General features: G+C 54.2%; 1 protein-coding gene and 1 long non-coding RNA gene across 10 annotated transcripts in view; one reads left to right on the forward strand and one right to left on the reverse strand.

Annotated features, from left to right (window-relative positions):
* Kiaa1671 (KIAA1671 homolog) overlaps positions 1 to 27,862 on the forward strand; it is a 142,664-nt gene that overhangs the window by 67,350 nt on the left and 47,452 nt on the right. Inside the window, exon 1 of one of the 6 annotated variants that reach the window (XM_087578144.1) lies at positions 19,363 to 20,201. The exons of the other annotated variants lie outside the window; for them this stretch is intronic. Within the exon in view, the coding sequence (XP_087434270.1) occupies positions 19,920 to 20,201 (282 nt within the window). The 5' untranslated portion in view covers positions 19,363 to 19,919. Of the gene's footprint in view, positions 1 to 19,362; positions 20,202 to 27,862 lie in introns of those variants that run through there. 6 annotated transcript variants of the gene reach the window in all.
* On the reverse strand, positions 14,796 to 20,445 carry LOC102552141 (uncharacterized). Of its 4 annotated transcripts, none has more exons than XR_015634906.1 (5): positions 19,929 to 20,445; positions 19,154 to 19,508; positions 18,841 to 18,902; positions 18,260 to 18,543; positions 14,796 to 16,495 (listed from the first exon to the last, which is right to left on the reverse strand). It is a non-coding gene; the product is annotated as an uncharacterized LOC102552141 (long non-coding RNA). The 4 variants fall into 4 exon arrangements; XR_015634903.1 differs by having other exon boundaries at positions 18,841 to 18,905; XR_015634905.1 differs by lacking the exon at positions 18,841 to 18,902.

Consider the following 27,862-nt stretch of genomic DNA (forward strand, 5'->3'; position numbering starts at 1 on the left):
GGAAGCTGTAGCCCTTGCAAAGTCCCCTGGTATGAACCTCATGGGGTCGTGTGGGCAGCTCCTCTCCTTCCTCACCCCAGCCAATGATGTGAGCAGATCTCAGCACTTCCTGCATTTTGCAGCAGGGAAAGGGGTACTAAAGCTTGTGAGGGTTGGTGTCTGTTCAAGGCCCCCACTGGGACGCATCAGAATCAGTGTGTAAAGCCAGGTACTCCTTGTGCTATCCGGGTCTGAATGGGGACACCGAGGCTGCCAGGGTTGAAGTGACTTGGCAAACTGGCAAAACCCACATGGAGTATGTGAGCTTTCAGGACAGTGGCACTAGGGACCCCCAGGGTGTTGGAAGGAAGATGCTCTGGCCTGCAGTGTGGCTCTGACCCTTGAGCTCTGGCTTGCAGTGTGGCGCTCGCTTGCTGGCAGGGTGACTATTGGAAAGTCGCACAACTAATCTGAATTTGTTTCCCTGTCTGTGGCTTGGGCTAGCAATTGTAGGGCTGGTTAGGGGTTGGGCGTTAGGGAACAGCCGTGTTCAGATGTAGTTTGGAAGGGATGGAATCCCCTCTCCCCACAACCTCCCACCCCCCACTATTCCTGACCTCTCCAGTTTGTGCTGAGCCCCCAGGATAGTTCTCAGTGGCTCCCTCGGCTCGGTCAGGAAGACGGGAGCACAAGATAGGGGGAACGCAACACATGGCAGGGAAACCAAGGGTAGCCCATGCCGCTGGGCTGTGCCTGGCCTGGATGTCACTGTCTGGGGAATGCCGGGGACAGGCTGCTCAGTTCCCACTGTGGTGGCCGAGTTTGGTCTGTCCACATTCCACTCCACTAGCAGATTGTTCTTTTGATGGAAAATGTCTAAATGTGGCTGGCTTGGCTCTCGGCCTCCTGGCATTCTTGCCCAGTGTTTGCTTAGCTGCACCCCTCTGCAGCCTCTGGCCTCTCCTTGGTGACGTCGGTAATAACAGTCACGAAGAAGCGTGCAAGATTGTCCTCCCCCCACCCAGGTCTCCACATGTAGTTTTCGTCAATGCTCACAACAGCCATAAATGTGAATATTATCATTATTAAATACGTGGAGAAACCGAGTCAGTAACTCCTTAATATTCAACAGCCAGACAGAGGCTGAGCTGGATTTGAACCAGGGAGGCATTAAAAAAAAAGTTCAGTTTGGTGACTGTGCAGTTCCACCATGCTGGAAGGGCCACTTGGGGAAGGTCACCTCCATCATGGCCACCCTGTAGTGTGGGTGGGCACTGTCCAAGACCCCAAGGCTCTCTCAACCATGAGCTTGAGCTGCAGATTTCCAAGGGCTGCCTGGTGCTTGCTGGCGACCCTGGAACACGTTGCTGCTTCTACCGTAGCTCTGGTCGAGGTTCTGGGTCTCACTTCTTAGCTCCCTGCTAAGGCCCTGGTTTGGCCTTGCTCACTTAGTTCTGTGGCTGAAGTGGAAGAACTGGCTATTTCCAGCTGTGGCCCTGCACTGAGGTTTAAGCCCACAGGACATGAGTCACTGGGGTTTCAGACTGGCTAGAGCTGTGGGAGCCTGTTAGGGGCTTTTTAGTCTGAGTCTCGGGCTTCTGGTCCTGGCTGGTTCACTTCCTAGTGTACCATAGCCCACTGCTTCATCTATCGAGCCTCAGTGTTCTTATCTGTGGATGGGAGAGTACATCAGCTTCCTCTTGGACATCCTGAGGGTCTGGTAAGGTGGTACAAACAAGGCCCTACACCCAGTAGGTCCTAGATAAATGTTAGCAGTCACAGCAGGTGATAGGTAAGTGTTAGCAGTCACCGTGGGTGCTGGGTAAGTGTTAGCAGCCACAGTAAGTGCTGGGTAAGTGTTAGCAGCCACAGTGGGTGCTGGGTAAATGTTAGCAGCCACAGTGGGTGCTGGGGTAAGTGTTAGTCACAGTAGGTGCTGGGTAGGAGTTAGTCACAGTAGGTGCTGGGTAAATGTAGCAGTCACAGTAGGTGCTAGGTAAATGTTAGCAGTCACAATAGGTGCTGGGTAAGTGTTAGCAGTCACAATAAGTGCTGGGTAAGAGCAGTCACAGTAGGTGCTGGGTAAGTGTTAGTCATAGTAGGTGCTGGGTAAGAGTCAGCAGTCACAGTAGGTGCTGGGTAAGTGTTAGCAGTCACAGTAAGTGCTGGGTAAGTGTTAGTCACAGTAGGTGCTGGGTGTTAGCAGTCACTGTAAGTGCTGGGTAAGTGTTGCAGTCACAGTAGGTGCTGGGTAAGTGTTAGCAGTCACAGTAAGTGCTGGGTAAGTGTTGCAGTCACAGTAGGTGCTGGGTAAGTGTTAGCAGTCACAGAGGGTGCTGGGTAGGAGTTAGTCACAGTGGGTGCTGGGTAGGAGTTAGTCACAGTAGGTGCTGGGTAAATGTTAGCAGTCATGGTTGTATGAGATGCTTAAGGCACTGTTGCTGCCACTCAGTGCTGGAGGCCACCCTGTGCTCTGTGTGTGAGCTCCCTCAGCAAGTGGGGAGTTGGGCTAAGACAGAAGGTGGGGGGTGCTGGGGAGACTCAGGCCAAACCAAGACTGAGTCAGGGAGGGACCACGAGGGGCCCTGGACATTCAGCACCCTCAAAGTAAAAGCACTGCGCCCTGTTCTGAGGGTCTCGCCCCTCGAGTCTTTCCCATGGTGTCCAATCCTAGGATGAGGCACCCAGAGTCCTTTAATCAGGACAGATCTGCCAGCGGCCTTAGCCCGGATTCAGCTGCCTAGATTGGTCCCCTCTTTCCCTCTCCGTGACAGTCTCATGTCTGTGTTGCTGGGACGATTTGCATGTTGGATTCACACCCGCCCCGTGGTCTGGCCTCCAGCTGCACCCACCCCTCCCCCAGTTCATGCTCCAGACTTGGCCTGCTGTGTACCGACCATAGCGTGACCCCCTCTTCAGCCTGTTGTGCATGTCCTCTGCGTTTGTCACAGAGAGTCAGAAAGGTAGAAATAGACTTTGGCTTGCCGGCGGCCCCCGAGCCTGGAAGGTCATCTCTCAGACCCCAGAGGGACTCCATGGTTTACCACAACGTTGGAGGCTTTTCATTAATGTGCCTTGGGAGCTGTATTCTCAGGCAAAGTCTCCAGGCCGTGGCCCCTGCTGTCTCACGGGGCTTCAGACATTCCAGGCTTCGAGGTGTTCCAAAGGACAAGTTAGTGGCCATCCAAGGTGGTTACATAGCCAGGGTACTTCTGGGAACCTGGAGGGAGATACGGTTGCTGTGTGACCCTGAGCAATTGCTTGCCTTTCCTGGGCCTGAAGGGATTGAATCAGATTCTCCTTAAACTCATGCACTCTCTCCGAGTTCCAGGGCTCCAGTGAAGGGGGGTGATCTTTTGGCACAGTGACCTGGATTCAAGTTCAGTTCTCCTTTCTGCCTTGCAGTCCCAAAAGGCTGGCTATTTCAGCCTTTGAATCATCTGCAGGGAAGATCTGGCACTTAGTAGGTGCTCAGTTAGTGGGGGCTGCTGCTACTGTCTCTTTACCTTGGCTATTAAACCCACTTGGCTAAAGTTGCTGCAGGCTGATCCTCTGGAGAAACGATTCCCAGGTCAGTCAGTAGAGGGCGCCCTGATCCTGACAAACTGACGGGGCCTTTCACGGGATAGGGTTAGCTTTCAGTGAGCTCCCATGAGGCAGGGGGACAGGACAGTTCCTGGGAGGAGTATGGAGAATATCTCTGTGTCTGTCACTGTGATTGGCATTCGGAATCTACACTTTAAATGTCAGACTTGGCCATCTCAGGAGCAGACGGGCAGGGTCAAACATTTGCTTAGAGTTCTTAACGTGCTTGAGAAGATGGAAAGGAAGGCTCTCCATCCGGGATGCAGCTGGACGATGGGATATCTTTGTGGCAGGCAATGTGGTAGGATTGTGGCGAGAACAGCCACCTGCGCGTTTTTAAATGGCTGGGAGAGAAATTTGAACTCTCCACAAGATAAGTCTCAGGTGGTAACACCCGTTACCTTGAGTGGGTTGCTGGGCACTAGGCGTTCACACTGACGTGTCACACGGGATTCTGTAAATACATACGGCGTGCTGCTATAAAAATAAGAGCTAGGTGGTGGCGGCACACGCCTTTCATTCCAGCCCTCTGGAGGCAGAGACAGGAGATCTCGGGGAGTTCTGGGAGTTCAAGGCTAGCTTGGTCTGTATAGTGAGTTCGGGGATGGCCAGGACTGCGTGGAGAAATCATATGTCAAAAAAAAAATACGCAGAGTAAATAAGGGTGTGTGAGATGGCTAAAGATGCCCACTGCCAAACCTGAATTCCATCCCAGTAACTCATAAGCGGGGAGGAGAGACCAGTCCCGCAAGTTGGCCTCTTGGCTCCACGTATTCACTGATAGATACATGTAGCGAAGGAATTTTAAACAGAAACAAAAGAAACATTGTAGTAAAGGAATTTTAAATAGAAACAAAAGAAACGCCCTGCAGGTCGAGAGAACCTGTTTTCCGTGGAAATCCTGGGTAGGTGAGGTAGCTGCCCTGTGTGCCTGGAGTTGCTGTTCTGCAGCCCATGGCTTTGTGAGCTCAGTGTGACTGCCACTGTAGCCGTCCTTGAATGCTCTGACAGATGTTGCCTTCTAGAAGCAATCTTCATTCTCTCTTCCTGGAGGAGTTGCTGGAACATAACCTCCGTGGGAATCCCAGGCCTGGAGAAGCCCTGCCCTGGGGGCTGAAGTGAATATGTTGGGTGGAGGATTTTGTCCTTGATGCCGGAGTTCTGTTTCCCTCAGCTCACCTAGACATCCCTTCGTTTTGTCCTTCGAGCAGTCCTGGAGAGACTGGTGTCATCTTCCCAGAGAGGTTAAGCCGTCTCAGGAGGATCACCCAGCAGTCAGCAGTGGAAAGAGATCTGTCCCCGGACGCCCAGCCTTTGAGCCAGCACCCTGTTGACTTGATCTTAGCTCTGAAGGTGTGCCTCGGTCATGGGAGTGCTAAGCAAAGCTGACTGGATTCCTCAGCTTTTCCTCAAAGCTTTCTCTCTGCCCTGCTCTCAACTTGTCGAAGGCATAGATTGGGAGGGGAAGAGGACCAGCCCTCAGCGCTGCCCTGGCTTGCAGGGCCCCAGAGGCTGGGGTGTCTGGCTGTCTTCCCAGAGGGGCCTGCTGGGGCCACCCTCCCTGCCCTGATGCCTGCCCAGGCTTGCGTGAGCAGCAGGGCCCAGTGAAAGCGGCCTTTGTCCTCTAGGAGAGGTGACCTAAGAGTCCTCGAGCAGAGCGGGTGCTGTGCGTCTGAAGCCTAGGTCATCCTGTGACCCACAGGGCAGACCAGGCAGCCTCAGAGGTCAGGGCCTCTGGAGAGGGTGGGGAGGCCGACGTGTCCTCAGTGCACAAAGTATGGGAGCTTGGCCCTCTGTCTTCTGCTTTCTTGGATCCTCCTAGGGTCTGCAGAACACAGGCCCATGGGGGTGCCCGATATCTCGTCCTGACAAGCCACTCCAAGGCGCGTCCCTGTAACTAGCCATTGCCACACTTGTCGGTTCTGGGGGCAGGAAGTATAGCAGGACACGGTGGACGCAGTTGTCCCTGGCTGGGGATGGGTCCACTGGGTTGCCCCAGTGACTCAGAACCAAGTCTTCTAGAAACTTTGTCACTGGGTCACCTGGGCCTTTGTGCACACGGGGCCAGGGTTGTGAGAGCCAGCGCAGTGACCTCATTGTATTCTTATGTGGGCGCAGTTGCAGACAGCCCGGGGCATCCCTTCTGCTCTCTGTGGATTCCTGTGGCCACAGACCCACTTCCTCAGCCATGTGGGCAGTAGGTATGAAGCCTGCCATTCCGCTGTCCTGTACTCGGGCCGGGACGGTGTGGGTGCTAAGGTACCAGCCTGTCTGCTGTCGGCTGCCGTGTGTCTTCACGCCGTTGGGAACATGGGCGGTTCTTCCCGTCTTTCCCTGAGCTTGGCTGTCCCTGAGTTCTTGTGCATTTGCTCAGCTTGGTCTCTAGATATGATCCTGGGTACCAAGTGACCTATTCATGGCCCCTGCCAGAGCGGGGTGTGTGTGAGACCTGCTTCACAGCCACCCGCGTCTTGTGGAGCTTTTGAATAGCTGAGAGGTTCTTGCTGTCCCGACAGAGGGACCAGGTGAGCACTCAGCTGTGCCTGGTGGAGCAGAGCACACATCCTGTGAGATCCATCCACTGACTTCTCAGGGCCTGGCACACAGTAGGTGCCCAGTGTATGTGTATGCTTTGGTGGAGAGAACCTGTCAGGAGGGAAGGAAGGTCACACTGGGCCTTTTCTCCTATGCACAGAGTAGGCTGGTTGTGCTTAGCGCATGGAAGGATGCAGCTCAGATGGTGACTGTACCCCAGACCCGTGCCATCACACAGTGGGCATCCAGGAGCCCGCCCGTGACTCGGGCTGAATGATCAAGTACCGGCTGCACCACAGCTCTGTTCACCATGCTCGGGGAAGGGCTGAGTATACATAAGGTGCTCAGTAGCTGCTTACAGACCTGAAGGAAAGAATGAGCGACTGAAGAAAGTGATTAGGACCCCTTGTTCATTTCCTCTACTTCCCTGCACACAGTAGGTGCTTGTTAATTCCGAACAATGGCAGAGTGAGTTTTTTCGAGGGTAGGATGAGTGAGTCTTATTGATTTGTTGACAGCGAACGAGCTGGGCTTTGTATACAGTGGTGCTCAATACGCGCACACTGAGCCATTTGAGTAGCTGGGGTGAGTACATTTCTGAAGCTGGCCACGGCTTGTTTTGTGTTGTTTCCTCCGGTTCTCACACAGGGGTCATGCACACAGCAGATGTGTAACTCACACTGACGGGGATGTCGGGCCCCTCAGGAGTCTCCGTCCCTGCAGAATGGATGGAGAAGAAAAGCGGGTGGGGTGGGCCCTGCTTCTACCTTTCCTGTTGTTCAGGGCCACACAGGTGGACAGGAAACCGCACAGGCTGCTGGGAGCTGCTGCCCAGGCTGGCCTTGAATGGCAGTGGCACCCTGCCAAGCTTGCTGCTGAGGAACAGTACCCCCGGGACCCCTCTTCCCAGCCAGGCTAGTTGTTCCAAATTTAGAGCAGGCCGTGCCAGCCTGCAGCAGCCATTGAGCCACTGTGTCTCACTGCCGAGGCCATTGACCCCGAAGCCTGACCCAGGCTTCCTCAGAGCCCGGCTCCTCGCCTGCAGAACAAACTCACTGCCTTGAAGTCGAGTTTTCCCTCCATAAAAGGGCACGAAGAGCTGCTTTCTCTGCGGAGTGGGGAACTTGTTCCCCAACCTTGTGAGGGACCACACCCTAGGGCAGCCATCTTGCCATTCATATTGGAGGCCTGCTTTCCGCCAGTGCAGTGTAAGGGCCAGGGTGCAGGCTGGGACTCCAGGTGCAGGGTGTGAGGGGGGACTCAGGTGGGGGTGCTGGCTCCGTGTGAGGAAGCCATTTTTGGAAAGTTAGGCAGTGTTCTTCCACCACCCAAGGACTGGGGAAAAGAGCTCGTAAGCCACGGAGCCAAGCCTCAGTACCCAGAGACCAGGCTACCCAGCGCAACGTCTGACCAGATGCTACGGTGCAGACTGGCTTCGGGTTACTGATCCAATGCTGATGTCTTGAGCGTGACAGTGGTGGTGGTCACTGTGCTCAGCGTCTGGTCACTTGGTGAGAAGCTCTAACATGAGGAAGGTGACCTGGCCCGCGGTGAATATCTGCCATCGCACTGAGAAGTCAGCCGCAGGAGCAGCACAGGCTTGAAGTTGGCCTAGGCCACATAGTGAGACCTTGTCTGAGAGAAAAATGGCTGCTGTGGAGACGGCTGTAAAAGTGGGGTGCAGCAGTGGCTGTCTAACCCAGCACAGGCCCAGGGAGAGGTGTACCCCGAGGCATGGTGGTTGTCCATCCAGCCAATTAGTGAGCTCCAGGTTCAGTGAGAGACCTTGCCTCAGAAGATAAAGAGAGCATAGAAGGAAGATATCTGATTGTCAACTCCAACCTTCACATGATTGTGTGCACAGATACACGCACACACACATGTAGACAGATACACGAACACAGACACACACAGATTCTTAGACACTCATACACACTCTCTTTCACACATACTCACATATACATACATACACACAGAGTCAGACTCACAGACACTATAGACACACGTATATACTCAATACACTTACACATGCACAGACAGACACAGATTCTCACACACACATACACACACAAACATATATACAGATACACATAGAGTCAGATTCACAGACACTAGACACACAAGCACACACATACACACACACACTCTCACATCTATACTCACACATACACTTATACAATGCATAGACACAGATTCTCTCACACAAACACATATACAGATACACATAGAGTCAGACTCACATACAGACACCACACACACACACTCATACAGCACACACACATGCACATACTCTCACATGCACACATATACACTCATACATACACAGACACACACAGACAGATGGGCATGGCCATCTAGCTGTCACCATTTCCCAAACCATTTTTGGAGGGCCTCGTGGGTACCGAGCTCCAAGCTGGGATCCCTGGGTGCCTCCTCACCCCCACCAGGAGTGCTGACAGCTACCTGCTCATGTACTTGTTCGGTGAGTACCTGCTGGTCTCGGTCACTCCTAATGGGAATCCTGGCATGACTATACCTGGGATAAGATGCCGTAGCCAGAAGCAGCTTCAGGGAGAAAGGATTTGTCATAGCATACACTCTCATGGTTGGCCATCATCAAAGGACGTCTAGGCAAGAACTGGAGCAGCTGTCACTTACATGGTCACCAGCAGGGAGAGGGACTCATCCTGGCTAATGTATGTTACAGCACCCACTTCCATAGTTTTCTCATCGGCTGGGCCTGGGCTGTATAGAGCACAGAGGCTGGGCAAGGCTCTCTCTAACCTCTGAGTCATTTCCTCTTGGGACCCTGGCTCTTGGGGGGCAGAGGTGGGGGGCTGCAGGAGTCCTGGACAGCAATGATTTTTTTTCCGGAGCTGAGGATTGAACCCAGGGCCTTGCCCTTGCTAGGCAAGCGCTCTACCACTGAGCTAAATCCCCAACCCAGCAATGATCTTTTAGCTCACAGTGAGCAGTGTCCCGGCTTTCCTGCATGCCCTTGCTGGTGGTCCTGAGCCATTCTGTCAAAGCCTCCATCCAGACAGGTGCTTTCCACGTGGTGAGGACGCCTGGTGCAGTCCCGTGTCCGGGCAGGGGTTTTTCTGTATGCCTGTTGCCAGGAAAGGGCCTGGATATTGCCTTCCAAAGTTTCTACATCTAAAGTCAGAGGGAGATAAAATTGTACTTGAAGATTTCAGTTGCCATGGCTACAGGGGTACATCGAGCCTTGTTCACACACACACACACACACACACACACACACACACACTCTCTCTCTCTCTCTCTCTCTCTCTCTCTCTCACACACACACACACACACACACACACACACACACACACACACTCGTTAGACCTTCAGCCGACATGTCTTGGTGCCAGGATGTGGCATTTAGATACCTTTCCCAATGAGGGGTTTCAGGCATGGGAAGGTGCTGGGGTTGGAACAACTGAGGGAGGCTGAGGCCCAGTGGCCTGTGTGGCCAGCCAAGTGGTGTGGGAGGGAGGAGGCAGTGGGACTTTTGGGGACAAGGCAGAGCATCTGTGTGTGCTCTGGGTGGGGTCACGTGAGGGGCATCAGTGGATACTGCATTGCATGATGGGAATGCAGAGTATCCCACATGGTGGTCAAACGCATGTGACCAGAGGCCTGAAAACTGGTGTCCAGTGCTTGCATGGGTGGGAGGTGTGGAGTAGTGGCCAAGTTCACATCCCAGCGGGAGCGGGAGGGAGGTTGTGGGGAAGAGGAGCCGGGGAGAATGCTACACTTCTGCCCAGACACAGATAGTGGCACCTCAGAGCCTGGGCCTGAGGAGGCAGGGAGTGGGCCCGGCCAGTGGGTGAGCTTGTCTGATGGGGCTGGGAGGTGGGGAAGATGGGTCCTGCTGTGGAGGGAGGTGGTGCTGAAGTCTGAGAGGAGGGGGGCGGGCAGGTGGGCCCCTGCTGGGGCCAAGCTCATCTGAGGAGTGTGCTGCAGATTAATGGAAGGCAAACTTTCTAGCTTCAGAAGTAGATCGGGCCTGGGTCTGCGGTGCTGGTGGTAATGTTCACTGTGTGCTAGATGCGTGCCAGGTCCTCCCAGGCCTCACCAGACCCTGAGAATCCACAGCCGTTTGTGTTCCAAGTCTCAGATTCACCAGACCAAAGTCCTCACCAGCCCTGGCTGCTTTTTTGTCTGAGTCTGAAGGAGAAATGGCCTCATGACTCGTAGCCAACCGACGAGGAGGCTCACTGGCTTACCTGGTGAGGACGTGAATAGGGCCGCGTTGGCCAGATATGGCCTGCAAACCAAGCATGAGTTTTACTTCTTTAAAAGGTTGCAAGAAAAAAAAAAAGCTACACGTGACTTGCAAAGCCAAAAATAGTCACCATCTGGCACTTTCCAGAGATAATCTCAAGTCCCAAATCCGTGGATCAGCCTGGGTTCTTCCTATCCTAGTTATTTCTACAACAGAACGGGCCCAAAATAGCTGCCAGGGATCCAGCCATCACAGGAAGGCTTGGTGGCAATTTGAGGGCCAAGCCAGGCTGCTAAGGCGTCCCCTGCAAGGATTGGGAAGCCGGAGGGTTATGGTAGTTAACCCTTACAAGGTGTCTGCAAGAGAACTGTGCTTTAGCAATCTTGGGGGCCTGAGTGCCCCCTGGAGGGCAGTGGGGGACTTAGAGCTGGGTGTGGGTGTGGCAGTGGGAGGGGTCTTAGAGCTGGCTAGGGTTGGGGAAGTGGCATGGTGCTCAACAGATCAGTCAACCCCTCCTTCCCTCCCTTCAGGCTCCATTTATGAGGTCAGTCCACAAACACTGCTCACCTCCCAGCTGCTAATGCACCCCCAGAGAGGCAGAACAGGGCAGGGGAACCACATCCTGGGGACAAAGCCAGGCACAGGCGCTCTGAGCAGGTGGTCTGGGCTCCAGTGTCCAGGGCCAGGGAATCTCAGACTCAGGAACAGGATGATTGCAGGCTTTCGGGGAACTGCAGTGGAGTAGGGGGTGTGCCCGGATCCCGGGAGTGGGGGGGATCTACAGCTCACTTTGCCCTGAGAGGTGTAAGTGTGACTATGTGAGAGTGTAAGTGTGGTTGCCTTTGAGACAGTGTGAGAGTATATATATATGTGTGTGTGTGTGTGTGTGAGTGTGAGAGTGTGGTTGTGTGAGTGTGTGTTGTAGTGTGTGAATGTGTGAGTGAGAGTGTATAAGTGTGAGTGTATGTGCGAGGGAGTGTGAATGTGTGAGAGAGTACTTGTGTGAGAGTGTGGCTGTGTGTATGTGTGAGTGTGAAAGTGTGTGAGAGTGAATGTGGGTGAGAGTGAATGTGTGGGTGAGAGTGTGACTGTGAGAGAGTAGTTGTGTGAAAGTATGGTTGTGTGTGTGGTAGTGTGTGTGAGTGTGAAAGTGTGTGAGAGAATGTGGGTGAGAGTGTGTGTGTGCTCTCTGGAAGAGCTTGTACTTCGGCTGCCAAGATTATGGGCTGAAATGTGCTAGGACGTGACCCAGGGTGACTCCTGGAACTGTGTGTACGTGTGTGCATATGTATGTGTGTGTATGTGTGTGCATGTGTGTTTATGTGTGTGTATATGTGAGCATGTGTGTATGTGTGTGTGTATGTGTGTGCATGTGTGTGTGTTTATGTGTGTGTATATGTGAGCATGTATGTATGTGTGTGTGTGCGTGCGTGCGTGCGTGTGTGTGTGTGTGTGTATGTGTGTGTGTGTGTGTGTGTATTTATGTTGAGGGAGACAGTGAGAAGCCTGTCCTCCAGCAGCCAGGAGGAGGCACAGCCTTGCTACTGCTTTGAGTCCTGAGGAGAGGGGTGGGGCCAGGGGAGCCATGATAAAATGCTGGGGTCCGGTGCAGGCACCACAGTGGTCATCATCACCCCCTTGTGAACTGAGCTGTGGCAACTCAGAGGGTGGGTGGAGCACGGGTCTCACACTCAGACTGGCCACCAGATAGACATCCTCCACCCTCCACTCCCTGCCTGTTTCCTCGTCTCTACAGTGCATACATGTGTTTTCCTCACACAACGGTCATTTTTATTGTCTTCACCGAACATAAGGAAACAGAGAGGGCAAGCCTCTTGCCCGAGGTCACACAGTAAAGACTCAGGGAGGCCAGTGGTGGCCACACTGACTCTCGGCTCTGAACATCTCTTGAGTCAGGGCCAGCCAGGTTTGCCCAGAACTGGTGACCAGATGCTAGGTTTGGAGGTGGCCCTGCCTGCAGTATGAGGGTCCTGCGGCTACAGGCGCCCACCTCAATCCTGAGTGACTCCCTCATTGCTTCCTGGCTCCACAGAGCATGGTCAGTTTCACCCTGGGGTGGTACTGCGGTTTCTCATAACTTGGGTGAGCATAGTGTCCTTTCTGGAACCTCAGTCACGAGCGTCAGCCACACGTCCCAGCAACGGAAAGGCTCACCAGATGCCAGCACCTCGCTCTGCTGGGCCGTGATTCTTCTTTCTGTAGAAGAATTGCAGCCTCAGGTGTCGAGTTATGGGCAGATCTGCCAGGAAGGCTAGTGAGAACCGAGGCCCAATCGGGGAAGTTGCTGGTCCACACCCGGTGCAGGAAGCAGTCACAGCTCCAGTTGCCTGTGCTCTTAGCCAGCAGTTACCATGCGTAGCCAGCATCACCCCAGCTGCATCTGTCAAATTCCTCCTAACCCGTTGTCATCTTCACTGTGACCCTGAGATCTTGGGCATAGCTCAGCCAAGCACGCCTGACTGACAGCTCAGAAATCAATACCTCTCAGGGTCCAGGCATCTCCCCCGGTCCTGCCCGTGACTCATTGATCCAAACCCCAGAAATCCGGTTGCAGGTGGGAAGAAAAATAATGCGCAGCTTGTTCTGGGCGCCAGGCAGGTAGGCTGTGTTTCCTGTCTGCTGGGCCCTGCCTGCCTGGCTCCTCAGTGAGAGGCCTCGGACTGTAGACCTGTCTTGGCACAGCATGGCCACACCCCAGCATTCCCCAGTGCAGGAAACGCCTCCCACTGGAGTCCGATGGTCCGCAAGCACTGCTGTTTCTAGAAAGTCCTCCTTTCTGGGTGATCCCTCCCTCTCCCAAGCTAATTAACAGTGTATCTCTGAAATGGCGGCTGGAGACGGTGGATACCCAGACACTGGAAGGGGCCGTGTGCTCAGTGTGGTTATACATAACCTGGATGGGCTTGAAAGGTGGAGGCCAAGATGTTACGGTTACCCCCTCTTATCAGAACTCCTTCCCTGTTGCCATGGGAACCGGCCTAGGGATGCTGGGAGTTCTGTGGGTTGGCCCAGGCCTCAGTCATTCCTGTTTACATGGTAAGCGTGGGGGTGTCTGGTAAGGGTGCTGGGTGAGCCAGATGCAGCCTGTCTATCCCTGAGGGGCAACAACTGGTGGGTAAACTGAGTCAGGGCCTGGCATATGCTTGGTCATTTGAGGGAGGCTTCTCGGAGGAGGGGGCTCTCTAGACTGCCCATCCTGATCTTAGGCTGGGAGTGAGAGGAATAAGTCGGTGCGGGGAAGTCACAACTCGATAAAGTCTGTGCCACAGACACCTGCTACAAGGAACCAGAGGCACCCGACAGATTTCCTGTGGGGCTCAGGGAATGCATGTGTAGCCTGCCTCTGAGGCGGTGTCTAGGGACTGGGGCTGGGGCGGGGGGTGGGGAGGAATTTGAACAAGACAATAGACTTAGAGTAGTGATCCTCTGTTTAGACACCCTCCCTCCTCCCAGAGGGCTGGGCATATGCTGGGCCAAACGGTCTGGGTTTGTTTAACCACCTCCTCCTCTTCCTCCTCCTCCTCCTCTTCCTCATCTTCTTCTTCCTCCTCCTCCTCCTCCTCTTCTTCCTCCTCCTCTTCATCTTCCTCCTCCTCCTCCTCTTCCTCCTTTTTCTTCAAGTAATAAATTTTTTTATGGAGAATTCCTAGCCTGGTAATTATCTCCCCCTTCTGGGAGATAGACAACACTGTCGGAAATCACTGTCCTAACCCCCCTGCTCAGCCCTTTTAAAGTGAGTGGGCTTCACCCCGATACCTGCCGAATTAGGTCTCATGTAGCCCAGGCTGGCCTCGAACTCCCTGTGTAGCCAAGGATGACCCTGAAGGCCTGATCCTTCCGAGTGCTGGGATCGAGACCCTCTCTCTGTTGTTTGTGTGATGCTGGCTTCCAGGTACTGACAAGGACCCGCACGCAAGGGTCCTTGTCACACCCTCGCGTGAGTGAACAGCTGTTGGGTTTAAGTGAGCTGGTCTCAGAGGTTAGGCCTGGGGCCACAAAGCTCCATCAGAGGGAAGGAGACTGGGTTTTCTCAGCTCCGAGCACCTTCTGTGTGAGCCTGGGGATTCATCTTCAGGCTGTTGGCTGGAAGAGGGTGGGCAAAGAGACCATTAGCAGCTCCTGGAACCCTGAGAACTTGGAGTTGCGCAGAGTGGTAACCAGTGGGGCTAAGCTGACCCTTCTGGGGGTTCTGGTGTGATGTGTGACTTCTGTCTTATACGCTGAGGTATGGGGGGTGCGGGGGGAAGAGGCAGGGAAGTGTTGGAGCCAGAGGAACCTGAGATCAAATTCCAAGTCTCACTCAGCCACTCCGTGAGCGTGTCCTGGAGCTCTCGGCACCTCACTGCCCTGCAGGGTGCTGAGGGTGGCTGTGTTGGAACTCACCAGTCCACACGCGAAGTTGTTCCAGGGGTTGAATGAGGTGAGAGCTCATAGTCGGATCTCAGATCTGAACACCTCTGAGTAACGGTTTTATTACAGCGCTCTTATCAACAGCGTGATAGTCCACTTCCTCAGCTTGGTCTTATGGCCCAGGAAGGAACGGAAAGAGACTGAGGGAAGAGACCTCCTGGGTAAAGTGGGAAATAGCCTAGGGCTGTCTGGCCAGAGGGAAGCGAGGAGGAGGGAGAAGATGTGGCCTTCACTCTGGGAAGGGATATATGTAGTTTGTCAACCTCCCAGAGTCAAGACTAAACATGGCCACACTTCTGGCCATTCCCATCTCGGTACTGGAAGCACTCCTATTCATCCATCCAAACCCCTCCCAGATAACCCATCTCCTCATTGCGTTGGGTTTGCCATCTCTGTTTCTGTCCCCCAGTTCTTGGGTCACAGGCACATGTCAGCTTTTCCTTTTTGGCTTTCTCTTTTGCTAGATCGAGAAATCTTGAAGGTATATGCTCAATCCAGATCTGGGAAGGAGCAGTGCCCCCAACCCCAGGTCCCCGGGCTTGAGGTGGCCCGGCAAGGGGTGGAGAGCTTCTCTTTCAATTCTGTAGATTTAGAGAGGCTGAGCTGCACAGGGAGTGAGCACAGCTATGTTCCCTGTCAGCTTGGATGTATGTGGAATAACCATTTGTTGAATGAGTGAATGAGTGAATGAATGAATGAGTGACTGACAAGTTCTTCCCTTCGTGAGACCCGCAGGCTCTCTGCCCCATGTCACAATGTGGTCCGCATCCTCAGTTCCTTCCTGGTCCCCACAGGTCTCCAGTTTTGCAGATTCCTTATGTAAGGAAGATACGGTTTGCTTTCAGGATGCCTGCGGCGTCCCCAGAGTTTCCTGGAGAGAATAGCATTTGCAGAAACAGCCCTCTGGGGGGACGCCTGTGCTGCCCCAGATTCAGGAGTAATGCTTTTTATAGCCCAACTCCCAGAACACGTGGTGACACTGGAAGCCGGAGCTAGCAGCCAGCATCTGGCTCCCGGCTCTCTCCTGCTCTTGTCTCTCCAAAGCAGGCCGAAAGCCGAGATCCACAGCCTTTCTGTGTTGCGCTGTTTGACACTGGACCGGTCACATCTGTCCCTTCTCCCTGCTTTGTGCTCTCCATCTGTAAAATGTGGGTGGAGCTTCTTGCTGGCATGAGCAGATGAGGTGTGACTGAGACACAGTTGAGCGACAGGCCGCAGGGTAGTGTGTGATGTAATTTGGTGATGTAATGGCTTAACACTGTGAGGTCACATGGTATTGCACTACAGTGACATCATCGCCCTGTCTGTGACATCATACATGGTGTGGGACAGGGTGCTTGGTGTTTGGTCACAGCTAGTACTCGGGGGACAGCGATGACAGGAGCCGGGGGACAGAGTTCACTCGGGCTGGTGTCTGTGTGCTGAGTCGTTGGGGACTCCTGAGCTCAGGGCTAACGTGGAGGCCTGGCCATAGACTTGAGCAGCGACAGAGTTGGGGACACACAGGGGTCTGGTGAGCTCTGTCCCCAACTGACCCCGGGCTAGTCTCCCTGTGGACAAGGGGACCTGGGTTCTGAGTTCTTCGCTGGCTGATCACTGAGGTATATGGTCACCCTTTGTATAGCTCTGAGCCAGACCCATGGGCAAAAGACCAAGTGCGCCATTGTGATGTAGGGACAGGAAGGGGCCAACCAACCACGTCCATGACAAGGAAACACTTGGTGGTTTCATCTGCGAAAGAAATCAGAGAGGTTTAGTTACTTTCTCAGTGACTGGTTAAAGCCAGTTGCAGATTGTGACTTGATTTAGCCAGTCCAGTGCAGGGTAGGGGGCAGGGCACGGCCCATGGGGCCATAACTTATTATCAGGAAGCAACAAAATTGTCCGTGGTCAAGATAAATAATGCTGTAAGTACTTTTTTTTTTTTAAGTCAAAGCAAAATCCCATGAAGAATACAGGCTGATACTGGAAAGACCAGGTCCATGTAATGGAGTTCTCCTCTGCCCCTGGATCCAGATAACCCCGTACTCCCCAGCCTGTCCGCCCCTTTCCGCCGAGCACCCTGCTTCTTGTGTCCCACTTGGATACTTTGTGATGGATGTGTTTTTAAGCGTCAGCCCCTTGTGTGTTCTTCCTTCCGAGGTGGATTGTGACGTTCTCCATGAACTCTGGGGTCAACAGTCACGCACCCACCTCCCTAATTCTGAGCACTTTCAAGTCATTTAAAATGATGTCCAGGACAGGGAAGGACATAAAACCTGTGTGTCTAAGGCGTTTTCAAAGCAGATGGTACCTGTCCGTCCCCACGGGGCAGTGTTTCATCTGGGGTGTTGAGTGTCTCTAAGAAATATTATGGGTGCTGTGTCCCTCCTGAAGCCTTTCGGCAGGAGCTGCGATTACTTTAGATGTGTCTCATGCCTCTCGTCGTGGCCCCCCATTCTTCCCTCCAAAGGCTGGAATGGTCCCCATGTCTGTGTCTAGATAGCCTGCCACACCTGGGTCCTCCGGTTCTCGAAAGATTCCTGGGGTAGCATTTCTGGGGCCAGAGGGGGTGGGCCTTGTCTGTCCTTTCCTGTCTTCTGTCTATCCCTGGTTACCTGGGAAGTCTATGAAGTGATCTGAGACAGGGGTTTGCTGTGAATTCCTTGTGGAGGCCAGAAACCCCCCCCACCCCCACTGTGATTGTGGTCGTAGTAGTCTCTGGAGGCCAGGGAAGGCGCAAGGCACAGGTGGAGAAGGGGACTGGCTCTCCCCTGACATAGCTCTTCTTGTGCAGGCAGGGGTGCGGGCAGGGGTGCGGGCAGGGTGACATCTCACCTGCTGGGCACACAGTCAGAGGTCCACCTTCCATTGTTACCCAGTGTCTTCATCCCCACAGTCCTCTGCGGCTTGCCTTGGGACCTTTGCACGTATGACCGGGAGACTGAGGGTATCTTGGCTGAGTAACCTTTAGTGTCCCAGCAACTCTAGTCAGGAAGCTGGCCTGTCCTCAGGGTCTGACTGGGGGCAGCTACCTGCCTCTGTCCAGTGGCCAGCCATGGTGCTGGCTTCTAGCTGGAACCCTACTCTCTTCCCTGTGGGCTTCTCCACCTGAGCATCCAACATGGCATGGCCCAGAGTCACCTCGGAAAGGGATCCTCACTGTGTGGAGCTCAGAGACCAACCCTGATGCACTTTGGGAAGTGTACTGGGATTCCTGGGTGTCTCTGGGAGACAGCCCACCACACACAGCCTCAGCTTTCTGGGCCTCAGCCTCTCCTTTTACAAATGGGATTCTTTGAGCATGTCTCAGACTCAGGTGGTGTCACTCAGCAGCTGTATTACAAACCTCTGACCCTCCATAGCACAGGGTGGTGAGCCTGGGCCAGAGGAGGCAACCGGCTCTCACCTTTAACCAGGAGATGCCGGGACTGCGGGGGGCTTGGAATGAGGAGGAGGAAGAGGAGCTGGTAGCCTGCACACTGTCTGTCACAGGGGCCTTCAAGATAAACTTACTTTGGCAAGTCTGGTGTCTGGAGAGCAAATATTTACTCAGGACAGAGGCGAGGGGGCGGCTCGGAGATCATACCAGGCGGTTGGGCTGATGTGGCTTTCAACCTTGGATTTGGCTTGGCATTTTGAAAAGTCAATATTTTTGAGGCCTCACAGTGGCCAGAGGTGCAGGGTCAGTCGTGCACACAACCACGGGGAGGGGGGCATTTCCAAGAGCACCATGATTGCGTTCTTGCTGTGTGACCTTGGACATGTGAATCCACCTCTCGGAGCTGGCGTTTGTTCACCTGCAGAAGGAACCACCGAGAACGGGGTATAGATCCTGGGGAGGCCGGAAGGTCCAGAATCCCACTGCGCTGATGCCCCTCCCTGTCCAGCGTGCACCCTCTTCTCTTATCACGCCAGCCTCCGCAAGCTCCAGCCCTTAAGGGTTAAACACAGTGAGCTCATGTGATCCCTGTGCACATGAATCATCCTCACTGCTCCTTGTGCCCAGCCTAGGGAAGGGGCAGATGCTGTGCCCCCAGGTTGCCATGGTAACCCTGCTCCTACCAAAACTGCAGGCACCTCAGCCCCAGACTCACTCATGAGGGAAGCTCAGGGCAGGTCACCTGCATCTTCCATCCTCCAGGAGAGACAGCAGGGACTGCTGAGTGGATAAGAGGGAGAAGGAGCTGGTTGGGGGAGGCTTGGCCTGGAGCTCGGCAGGGAGAGGAAGCTGAAGGGCGCTGCCGCTGCCGGGAGAGGGAGGCAGACTGACAGCCAGCCACAGGTCCTCAGACTCCACCTGAAGCCCCGGAGGCTGGAGCGGCAAGAGTCCCTCCACCTCCCAGGGGCAGCCGCACCTCCCACGCACATGCCCCCACACGCGCGTTGAGCACTCCAGTTCGCACTCACCCGCACGCCCGGCAGCCGCGTTTCTGCACAGTGCTGCCTAGGGTGGGTAGGCAGTCTGGCACAAGAAGTCCCTGAGGGACAGCGAGCGAGTTGAGACTTAGGGGGGGAAAAAAACTGGGGCTGACGCCAGCTCCCTGGGCGGCTACCTCCTGAGGCCCCTCCTGCATTCCTGGGCTGCGCGCCCCTCGCCAAGACAGGGGGCTGATGTCATTCCGGGCTGCCGGGCCAGGGGACCCGGGCTGGGTGGCTGCCTCTCCGGAAGTGAGCGCGCTGCCTGCTGGCCGGCAGGTTCGGCTTTGGGTTTGGAGTCTCCAGCCTGAGGACTGGAGATCTGCCTGGATCAGGTGAGAAGAGCCTGGAGGGAGAGGGGGACGGCGGTGGGCGGTGGCTCCCAGGTGCGCATGGGAGTTCTCTCTGCATGGACGGAAGTGAGTTCGGGGTGCCAGCCCCCTCGCCCAGCTCCTCGCAACCACCTGCTTCTTGAGTTCATCAGGGTTGGCCCTGGGGACTAGAACTGGACGTCCTGGTTGGTTGACTCGAGGCTCCTGCTGGTGACCCCCTGCTGACCCGTCACCGTCCCTGTTTTGTGACCCTCGGATGCCTGTCGGGCGATGTTTACTTTACTTGAGCTGATGCGCTCAGCCGGGCTTTACATCGGAGCCCAGAACTTCTTCTACCTAAGGACGGTCACCGACAGAAGGACCAGGACCCTGGCAGTGCTGGCCTCCTAACTGCCTCCGCCTGCCCCCTCCTCCAGGCTGGCCCCATGGATTACCTGGGTGACAAGCTTTCGGTGGCCCAGACACACATGACTCAGTGGGTTGGCACGGTGAGGCGGTCCTTCCAAGAGGCGCTGCACTTGGTGACGGCCACGGTGGGCACCGAGCGTAGCGGGGAGTCCGCCGGTCGCACCCCGTTCAAGCGCACCTCCTCCTTCAGACACCTGGCCTCTCGGAGCCGAGAGTCCTTCCGCCGCTTCTCCGCACGCAGCCAGCAGAGGTTCTCGTCCCTCAGGAAGAGACAGCCGGACTCCGAGGCCCCTGATCTTGTAAGCTTGGGGTTGTGTGTGGTTTAAAATAGAAGGACTACCCTGGGAAAGGCCCCTTCCCTCGGACTCCTGGGACGGGGCTGACTCCCAGCGGCTAGGCTTTTCCTGTCAGTGAGAGTAGCCTTGGGATACCGAGGGGGAAGTAGGCCGGGCTGGCTGCTCTGCAGGTGCAGCACCCACTCCTTGAAGCTGGTGGGGATTGGACTCAGGGCTCCTTCTCAGTGAGCAGGGCTGCGGAGACACTGCCGCCCCCACAGCATGTCGGCAGCTCTATTTTTAGGGAAGCTTACTTGACACCTGCTCCATCTCCTCTTGCCCTCCCAGGATGACCAAGTGGTCTCGTTGCCTGTGTACTGAATTAAGGCAGTGTCTGCTTACCACTGTTCGAAAGTGAGGCACTGAGTGATTTCTGAGGGGAGGAGCCGTAGGGGACCGGGTGGCAGGTGGTTTGTCCCACTGGCCTGGGAGCTTGGGCTTATACGAAGAGCCTGGCCCAGCTATCGGGTTCTCTTAAGGGCTGGGAGACCCGGGCACTTGTAGCCAGTGAGCAGAATCTGGGCAAGTGGTATCAGGCGAGCCTGGAGCCGGAACGGTGGCTGCACAGGCATGCGCAGCGTGGTGCGGGAAGTCTGGCTGGGAGAGAAGCAGGAAGAACACTTCCCTGCCTGGCTCTTGGCAAATGGTTTCTGGGACCTTTAATGACTTCGGGGACACTCACGTCACCAACCAGAACCAAGCTTAGCTGCGGTGCCTGCTGTCTCCAGATAGCTGGCCTCTGCCCCAGCCTGAGTTGTCCTAGTTCTCAGGGGCGTACGAGGCCAGGCATGGGTACAGTCAGCTCTTTTTGTCCCCAGAGCCAGTATGGTTATGAGATAGTGTTGGGCAGACCCTCTGAGAGCTCACAGCTGCCCCCAGCGCTTCAGGGACTCAGCCAGGCACTGAGTTCTCCACTGACCTGAGTCACCAAGTCATTGTGTGAGGCTAGTGGGGGTGCCTCCTTGTATGGGAGTCTGCACCCCTTTGGGGCTTGAGTTCACAAGACAGAGGCCCACCCATTCTTTGAAGGAAGAGGTCTTTCTCTGTGTCAGCTTCTGTCTTCTTCTGCCCCTGCCATTCCTCTGTGCCTGGTTATGTTCCCCAGGATCCTCTCCAGAGCACGGGCTCTGTTCCCTGCCCTCTGCCCCAGCCCTTCACTGTGGATGCTGCCCTAAGTCTCTGTGCCTCTGTGCATGTGGAGTATGCTTGCAGTGGCAAGCCAGCCCCCCAAGAGGCCAAGCAGGCGAGTGAGTGACTGACAGTCACGGGGCAGGGGCACCCCACAGCATAAATACATCGCGAATTACTGTTGGGCTTTTGGATCCGGCCACTTCCACTTGGCCTCTGTTCTGCTCTGCCATGGGCAGAGCTGTCCTTGGCTCAACCCATACTTAAATCTGTGTCCTCTGTCCTGTGAGATGCTGTCAGCACCCTGCTGGCACATAGTGGTTAAACACTTATAAGTCTGTTGGGTGCCAAGATGTCCTACTGTGTGTGGTGGGGATTGGTGTTTTGATGCAGATCCTCCTGCGTGAGGTTGGATTTGAACCTGCCTCTTCCCAGCTGTGTTACTTTGGGTGGACTGGCGAGCGGCCTTCATTTTCCCTCTGAGGAAGGGGGATGCTCGGCAGACAAGGAGCACTGCCAAGCAGTGGGTGTAACACCTGGGTTCTATATGGCTCACGGGCGTGACAGCCAAAGCCCTCTTCTCTCAAACCTTCAATGGTTCCCAACGAAGTGGAGAATCCGCACACACCCCTTTCACTCTGAACTTAAATATTTGTCTTACGGGTGGGAGCTTCCTAAAGCAGCAAGGCAGGCAGGCAGGAGGGGGTGGGGCTGCAAGCAGTCGTTCATCCAGAAAGGGGCCTCTGGCTGTGTCTACTGGAGGATCTGTGGCATCCTGGCTGGACGTATCTCAAGGCAGCCTTGAAGTCATTGGCTGATGGCTGGCCCCTAGCTGTCCCAGATAAGAAAGAAGGGAAATAAAACAGTACTTTGTCCAGGCCCAGGGAGGCAGGAAGGGTCACGATGCAGAGAAATGCTGGGTGTGTTAGAGACTTGGACACCTGGGGGTGGGAGGGACTGAATGGGGACTTGGGGGACCCAGAAGTACACGAAAGTGTCAGTCTCAGGAGGCCTGGGTGTGAGAAAGAGCCAGGTGTGTGTGTGTGTGTGCGCGTGTGAGTGTGTATGTGTATTTGTGTGTGTGTGTCTGTGTGTGTGCCTGTGTGAATATGTACTTGTGTGTCTGTGTGTTCATGTGTATCTCTGTGTGTATGTACATATGTGTTCATGTGTATGTGTGTGAATATGTGGATGTGTCTGTGTGTTCATGTGTATATGTCTGTGTGCATGTGTAAGAGAGAGTGTGTGTATGAGTGTGTATCTCTGCATGTGTATATGTGAGAATATGTATGTGTATATCTGTGTGGAAATGTGTATATGTATATGTGAGAATGTGTCTATGTGTGTGTATATGTGAGTATGTATGTGAGTATGTATGAATATATGAGTGTGCGCCACTGTGTGTATATGTGTGTCTGTGTCTGTATGAGTGTGTGTATGTATATGTGTGTGTCTGTGTGTTCATGTGTATATGTATGTCTGTGTGCATATGTCTGTGTGAGTGTATATCTCTGTGCATGTATGTATGTGAGCGTGTATATGTATATGTGAGAGTGTATGTCACTGTGTGTATATGTGTTTGTGTCTGTATGAGTGTATGTATGTATATGTGTCCATGTGTATATGTGTGTGTCTGTGTATTCATGTGTATATGTATTTCTGTGTGTATGTGTGAGCGTGCATTTGTGTCTAGGTGTTCATGGGTGTGTATCTCTGTTGTGTGTATGTGTGTGTGTCTTATGAGTGTGTGTATATATATGTGTCCATGTATGTGTCTATGTTCATGTGTATATGTATGTCTGTGTGCATGTGTATCTCTGTGCATGTGTGTATGTGTGTGTGTGTATGTATATGAGAGTGTGTGTGTGTCACTGTGTGTGTATGTGTGTGTGTGAGTGTATGTGTGTCTATGAGTATGTGTGGTGAAGGGAGGCTGGCTGAGTGGCCTCAGCCAAGTCCTGTCGACCCTTCCTTACCATTCTCATCTCTGAACTGGGCTCCCTTCCACTTGTCTGTAGATGATTCGAGCTTGCCTTCAATTTTAAGAAGCCCTGCTGTAAGGGCCATTCATCCCTTCCTAGCTAGGAGGATGGGTTCTGGACCCCTCATGGGTACTCAAACCTGAGGTGCTCAGATCCCATGTGGAGGCTGGCACAGCACTTGTGCCTCGTGTGCACATGCTCTGTCAGCTCTAGGTACGTACACATGGATGGATGGAGAAAGCTCCCCTTTGTATCCACACTCCTCGGTGCAGAGGAGAGCCAGCCCTCTTCTGAGTACTGGATGGCCAGAGCCCACAGGTTTGGACCCCTTTGTCTCAGACTGCCTTTAGCTGTGGTAGCTTCCCTCCAGTTAATCACACTCCCAGACCAGGGTGACTGGGCCTCCAAGTCTTTAGCTTAATTGATCTGCGGAGACCTTTATTTCCAAGTGAGGCCTCCCATGCAGGCTCCCACAGGACAGACACACATGTCTCCCGGGGGCTACCGTCCTGCTAGCAGTCTGTCTAGCAGCTCTAGGGCTAGGTCATTCCCCTGCCTCACCTGGCCCAGGAAGCTATGACTTCTCACCCTGTGGCCTGGTCCCACTTCCCTTCCATCCTCAGTCCTTGCCTCTGCCCTGGAGTAAACTGAGACTCAGGGAGAATGAGTGACTGGGCCTTAGGACACAGGAAGTCTAGTGTCTTGCCCTGGGCGAGCCAGGATGAGCATGCACTAGGTGACGGAGACATCATATCCTGTCCCTAGCATGCCTGCCACCCGAGTGGTCTCTGTCTTTCAGGACTACCAGAAACAGAGGCATAGGAGAAAGCAAGCCACAAGTGACTGGGCTGTCAGCACGCCAAAGGAAGTGCAGAGGGGCTCAGGGACAACATGGGGCCACTGAAAGACAAGGCTGAGACTGGTGTGCAAGAAGAGCCAGGGTGACTGGCTCAGTGAGTGGAACAGGGTAGTCAGGGTGATAGGGAGAGAGAGAAGGGTAGGACCTGGCCATGAAGGGCTGGGAGGACTGGTGAGAACCTGGAGCTTGGGACCAGAAAGTGCTGTCCTCACTGTGGGCATGTGTGGAATGCTGTGTGAGGACAGGATTATTTATTGAGCACCTACTGTGTTCCCAACATGGTTCGCACATCTTCTGTGTACCAGGTTACAGATGCATTGCATCTCCTGAGGACCTACTGTGTGCCTTCTGCGTTACCAGGTTACAGATGCATTGCATCTCCTGAGCACCTACTGTGTGCCTTCTGCATACCAGGTTACAGATGCATTGCATCTCCTGAGCACCTACTGTGTGCCTTCTGCATACCAGGTACAGATGCATTGCATCTCCTGAGCACCTACTGTGTGCCTTTTCCGTACCAGGTACAGATGCATTGCATCTCCTAAGCACCTACTATGTGCCGGGCACTATTTCTGCATGTCTCCCGGATGCTGGCCCTGAAGGGACGTCTCAGTTCAGCCATATGGCCCTTCCTCCCTCTCCAAGAGCCCCCTGTCAGGTATCCAGGCTTCCAGCTGCACCTCAGGGTTGGCATGATGTCACTTGCCCATGGGCGGCGGGCAGGACAGTTTTCTTCTGGCTAGGCCCCTCCCAAGCTCAGGTCTCTTTTCACCCATCCTGGCAGCAGAATGATGTCACTTGGTAGAGAACAATGGTCCCTTTATGGCCCCGGAGGGGCCCAAGGCTGGGTCGCAGAGCAGGTGCCTCTGGAGTTACAGGCAGGGTAGGACAAAGGACTTGGCTGCTCCCCAGGGAGCACGGCCTCCTGCTGATCCCCCTGCCCCCAAAGTGGGGCGTGTTCATTCTCCATGTGGAAAATACAGGAATGGGAGAAAACACAAAACACGGCTCACACGCTCACACGCTCTCCCAAGAATGAAATCCACTTGGCATCTGAGCTGCTTCCTTCCTCTCTCTTTTTCCTCTCCAAAACAAACGCCCAGCCCCGTCTCCTCTCCTCAGAGAAATGGACCAGTGGTCACAGCTCTAGCGAGCGGTGTCAGGTCCTTGGTGCCATGGTGCCCTGCTGTGTTTGTGAGTTCCAGTCTCCACTTTCTGTCTGGACATGTGGGTATCTTCCCCTTGCAGGCTTTGGGAAGGCAGCAGAGGGCCACCCTGGCCCGAAGCCCCTGGGCTCTCATTTCCTCTCCCCTTCAGCAGCCCCACAGATGAGATGTTTTGTACAAAGGCCTGTTGCTTCCTCCACGGGAAGCCGGTCATGTCAGGCAGGAAACCTGGAATGTTCTGTGTTGCTGGGAGCATCGTGCTGGGGCAGCATGAGGAAGCTGTGAGACTGGCTCGTGCCACGTTACCTCAGTGCCCTGCTGGCCTCTGTCTGAAGTGTTGCTCATTCCCTGTGGTGTAAACACTGCCCTGTCCTCAGGTGTAGGCCCTTAAGCCCCAGCTGCTTGACGCTGGCTGGGGGCGGGGGGATGTTCTGGTCTGTGGTGTTTTCACGTACACACGTAGACATAGATGATTACAAGATGGTCATAGATGGGTTCGGTCCCCAGCTCCGAAAAAAAAAAAAAAAAAAAAAAAAAAAAAAAAAAAAAAAAGATGGTCATAGATTTCCAGCCATGGTGGCTCTTTTAACCCTTCTACTAAAGAGGTGGGCGCAGGAGTTCGGGGTTATCCTTGGCTTATATAGGGAGTTCAAGGCTAACCTGGGCTACGTAAGACTCTGCTTCAAAAAGACGTAACAGAGGTTAGGATTTCAGCAGTTGGTGGAATGCTGGCCTACTGTGCACCAAGCCCTGTGTTCAATCCCCAACACCGAACAGTGCTGGTGTGGCACTGCTGACCTACCATTAGGGCCCCCGGGGGACAGAGACTCAGCAACATGGCGAGAGACCCTGTCAGGAGGGACAAGAGCGAGTCCTCGCCTCCTCCAATGACTTAACTCAGCTGTAAGTTTCCAGTCCAACTTTTAGCAATGATGCGGGTAGGGGTTGAGTCTGGACTCGTGTGTCTGAGGCCTCGGTGCCCAGCTGGTGGCACAATTTTGGGAGGTTGTTCAACCTTTGGGGGGGTGGCAGAGCTGTGTCCCTTGGGGTAGGCACTTGAAGGTGGTATGGCCTGGTTGTCTGTTGCCTGTGTGTGAGGCGTGAGCCACTGTAGCCCTCTGACCCTCCCCCACCATTACAGTCTGAAGGTGTGAGTTGTGACAGGTCCTCTCAGAGGTCCCCCTCCGGTAACACACTGTTCCGTCACCGGCTCCTAGGACATTACCAGCTGCTTCAGAAGTGGGGACCCTGGGGGCTGGGAGTTGAATGCTGGCTCTGTCTCTCTCTGAGGAGGTGGGTAGATTTCGTGGTTTCTCTATGCCTCAGTTTTCCCCCCCTCTGAAGCTGTGATGGAGATGACTTACATGGGGTCATGCACGAGGGATGCATGGCATGGCACGGCATCCTGCACGTAGTAAGGCTTCCAGAGAGGGTTGCTGCTGTTCTGGCTGACGCTGCCATGTTGTCACAGAGCAGCCAGACCCTGGCAGGCACCTGTGCCCATGCTTACTGGTGTCCTGTAACACCCGTGTCAGGGCTGAGGTGAGGTCTTCTACAGATACCAGGGCTCCCCCCCCCCCCGTCTTGGAGCAGGTAGTTTGTAGACATGGCTGCCATGCATGGAGGACCCTGGAGCAGCCTTGTGGAGAGCCCCATGGGGCACGGGTTTGAAGCTTCATATCAGCTGTCACTGGGGAACTGGCTCTTCCAGGGCTGAGAGAGTGCACATGAAAGCAAGTCTCCAGACTGCAGGGACTTAGAGACTTGGAGTTGGCGGCCATCTGGCCTCCAGCCTCTTGAGAAACCCTGAGGTTTCATTCATTAAATCCCTCCTTGGTCTGGAAACAGCATGAGAGCATTTGTTTCGCAGTTGAGGAGGCTGTTTGTTACGCAGCACTAGGTAAGAGATACATGTTTCTCACTGGGACCCTGGTAACAGTCCAGGGACCTACCCAGGGTCTGTTTAGTGGCTGCTTTGCTTATCTCTTGGGTTCTTGCTATGAAGGAGGCTGTGTCCGCAGCCTGCACTCAGGATCCCAGAGGCTCGGAGCCAGCCATCCCTTTAGGGGTTAGCGGTAACCAGATGCATGGGCTGGAGTGCAAGACCTGTAACCAAAGTGCTCAGCATCCTGTTTAGATCCTAGTCACTGTGTGTGTGTGTGTGTGTGTGTGTGTGTGTGTGTGTGTGTGTGTGTCTCTGTGTGTGTGTGTCTGTGTATGTGAGTTTGTGTCTATGTCTGTGTGTGTGTGTCTATGTGTGTGTGTGTCTATGTGTGCAGTTTGTGTGTGTGTGTGTGAAGAGAGTGTGTCTGTTTCTGTGTGTGAGTATGTGTATGAGTTGTGAGTGTATGTGTCTGTGTGTGTGTCTCTCTGTGTGTGTGTCTGTGTATGTGTCTGTGTGTGTGTCTATGTGTGTGAGTTTGTGTCTGTCTGTGTGTGTGTGTCTGTGTGTGTGTCTATGTGTGCAGTTTGTGTGTGTGTGTGTGAAGA

This window comes from Rattus norvegicus, chromosome 12, assembly GCF_021556685.1.
Source record: "Rattus norvegicus strain SHRSP/BbbUtx chromosome 12, alternate assembly SHRSP_T2T, whole genome shotgun sequence".
Classification (NCBI taxonomy): Eukaryota; Metazoa; Chordata; class Mammalia; order Rodentia; family Muridae; genus Rattus; species Rattus norvegicus.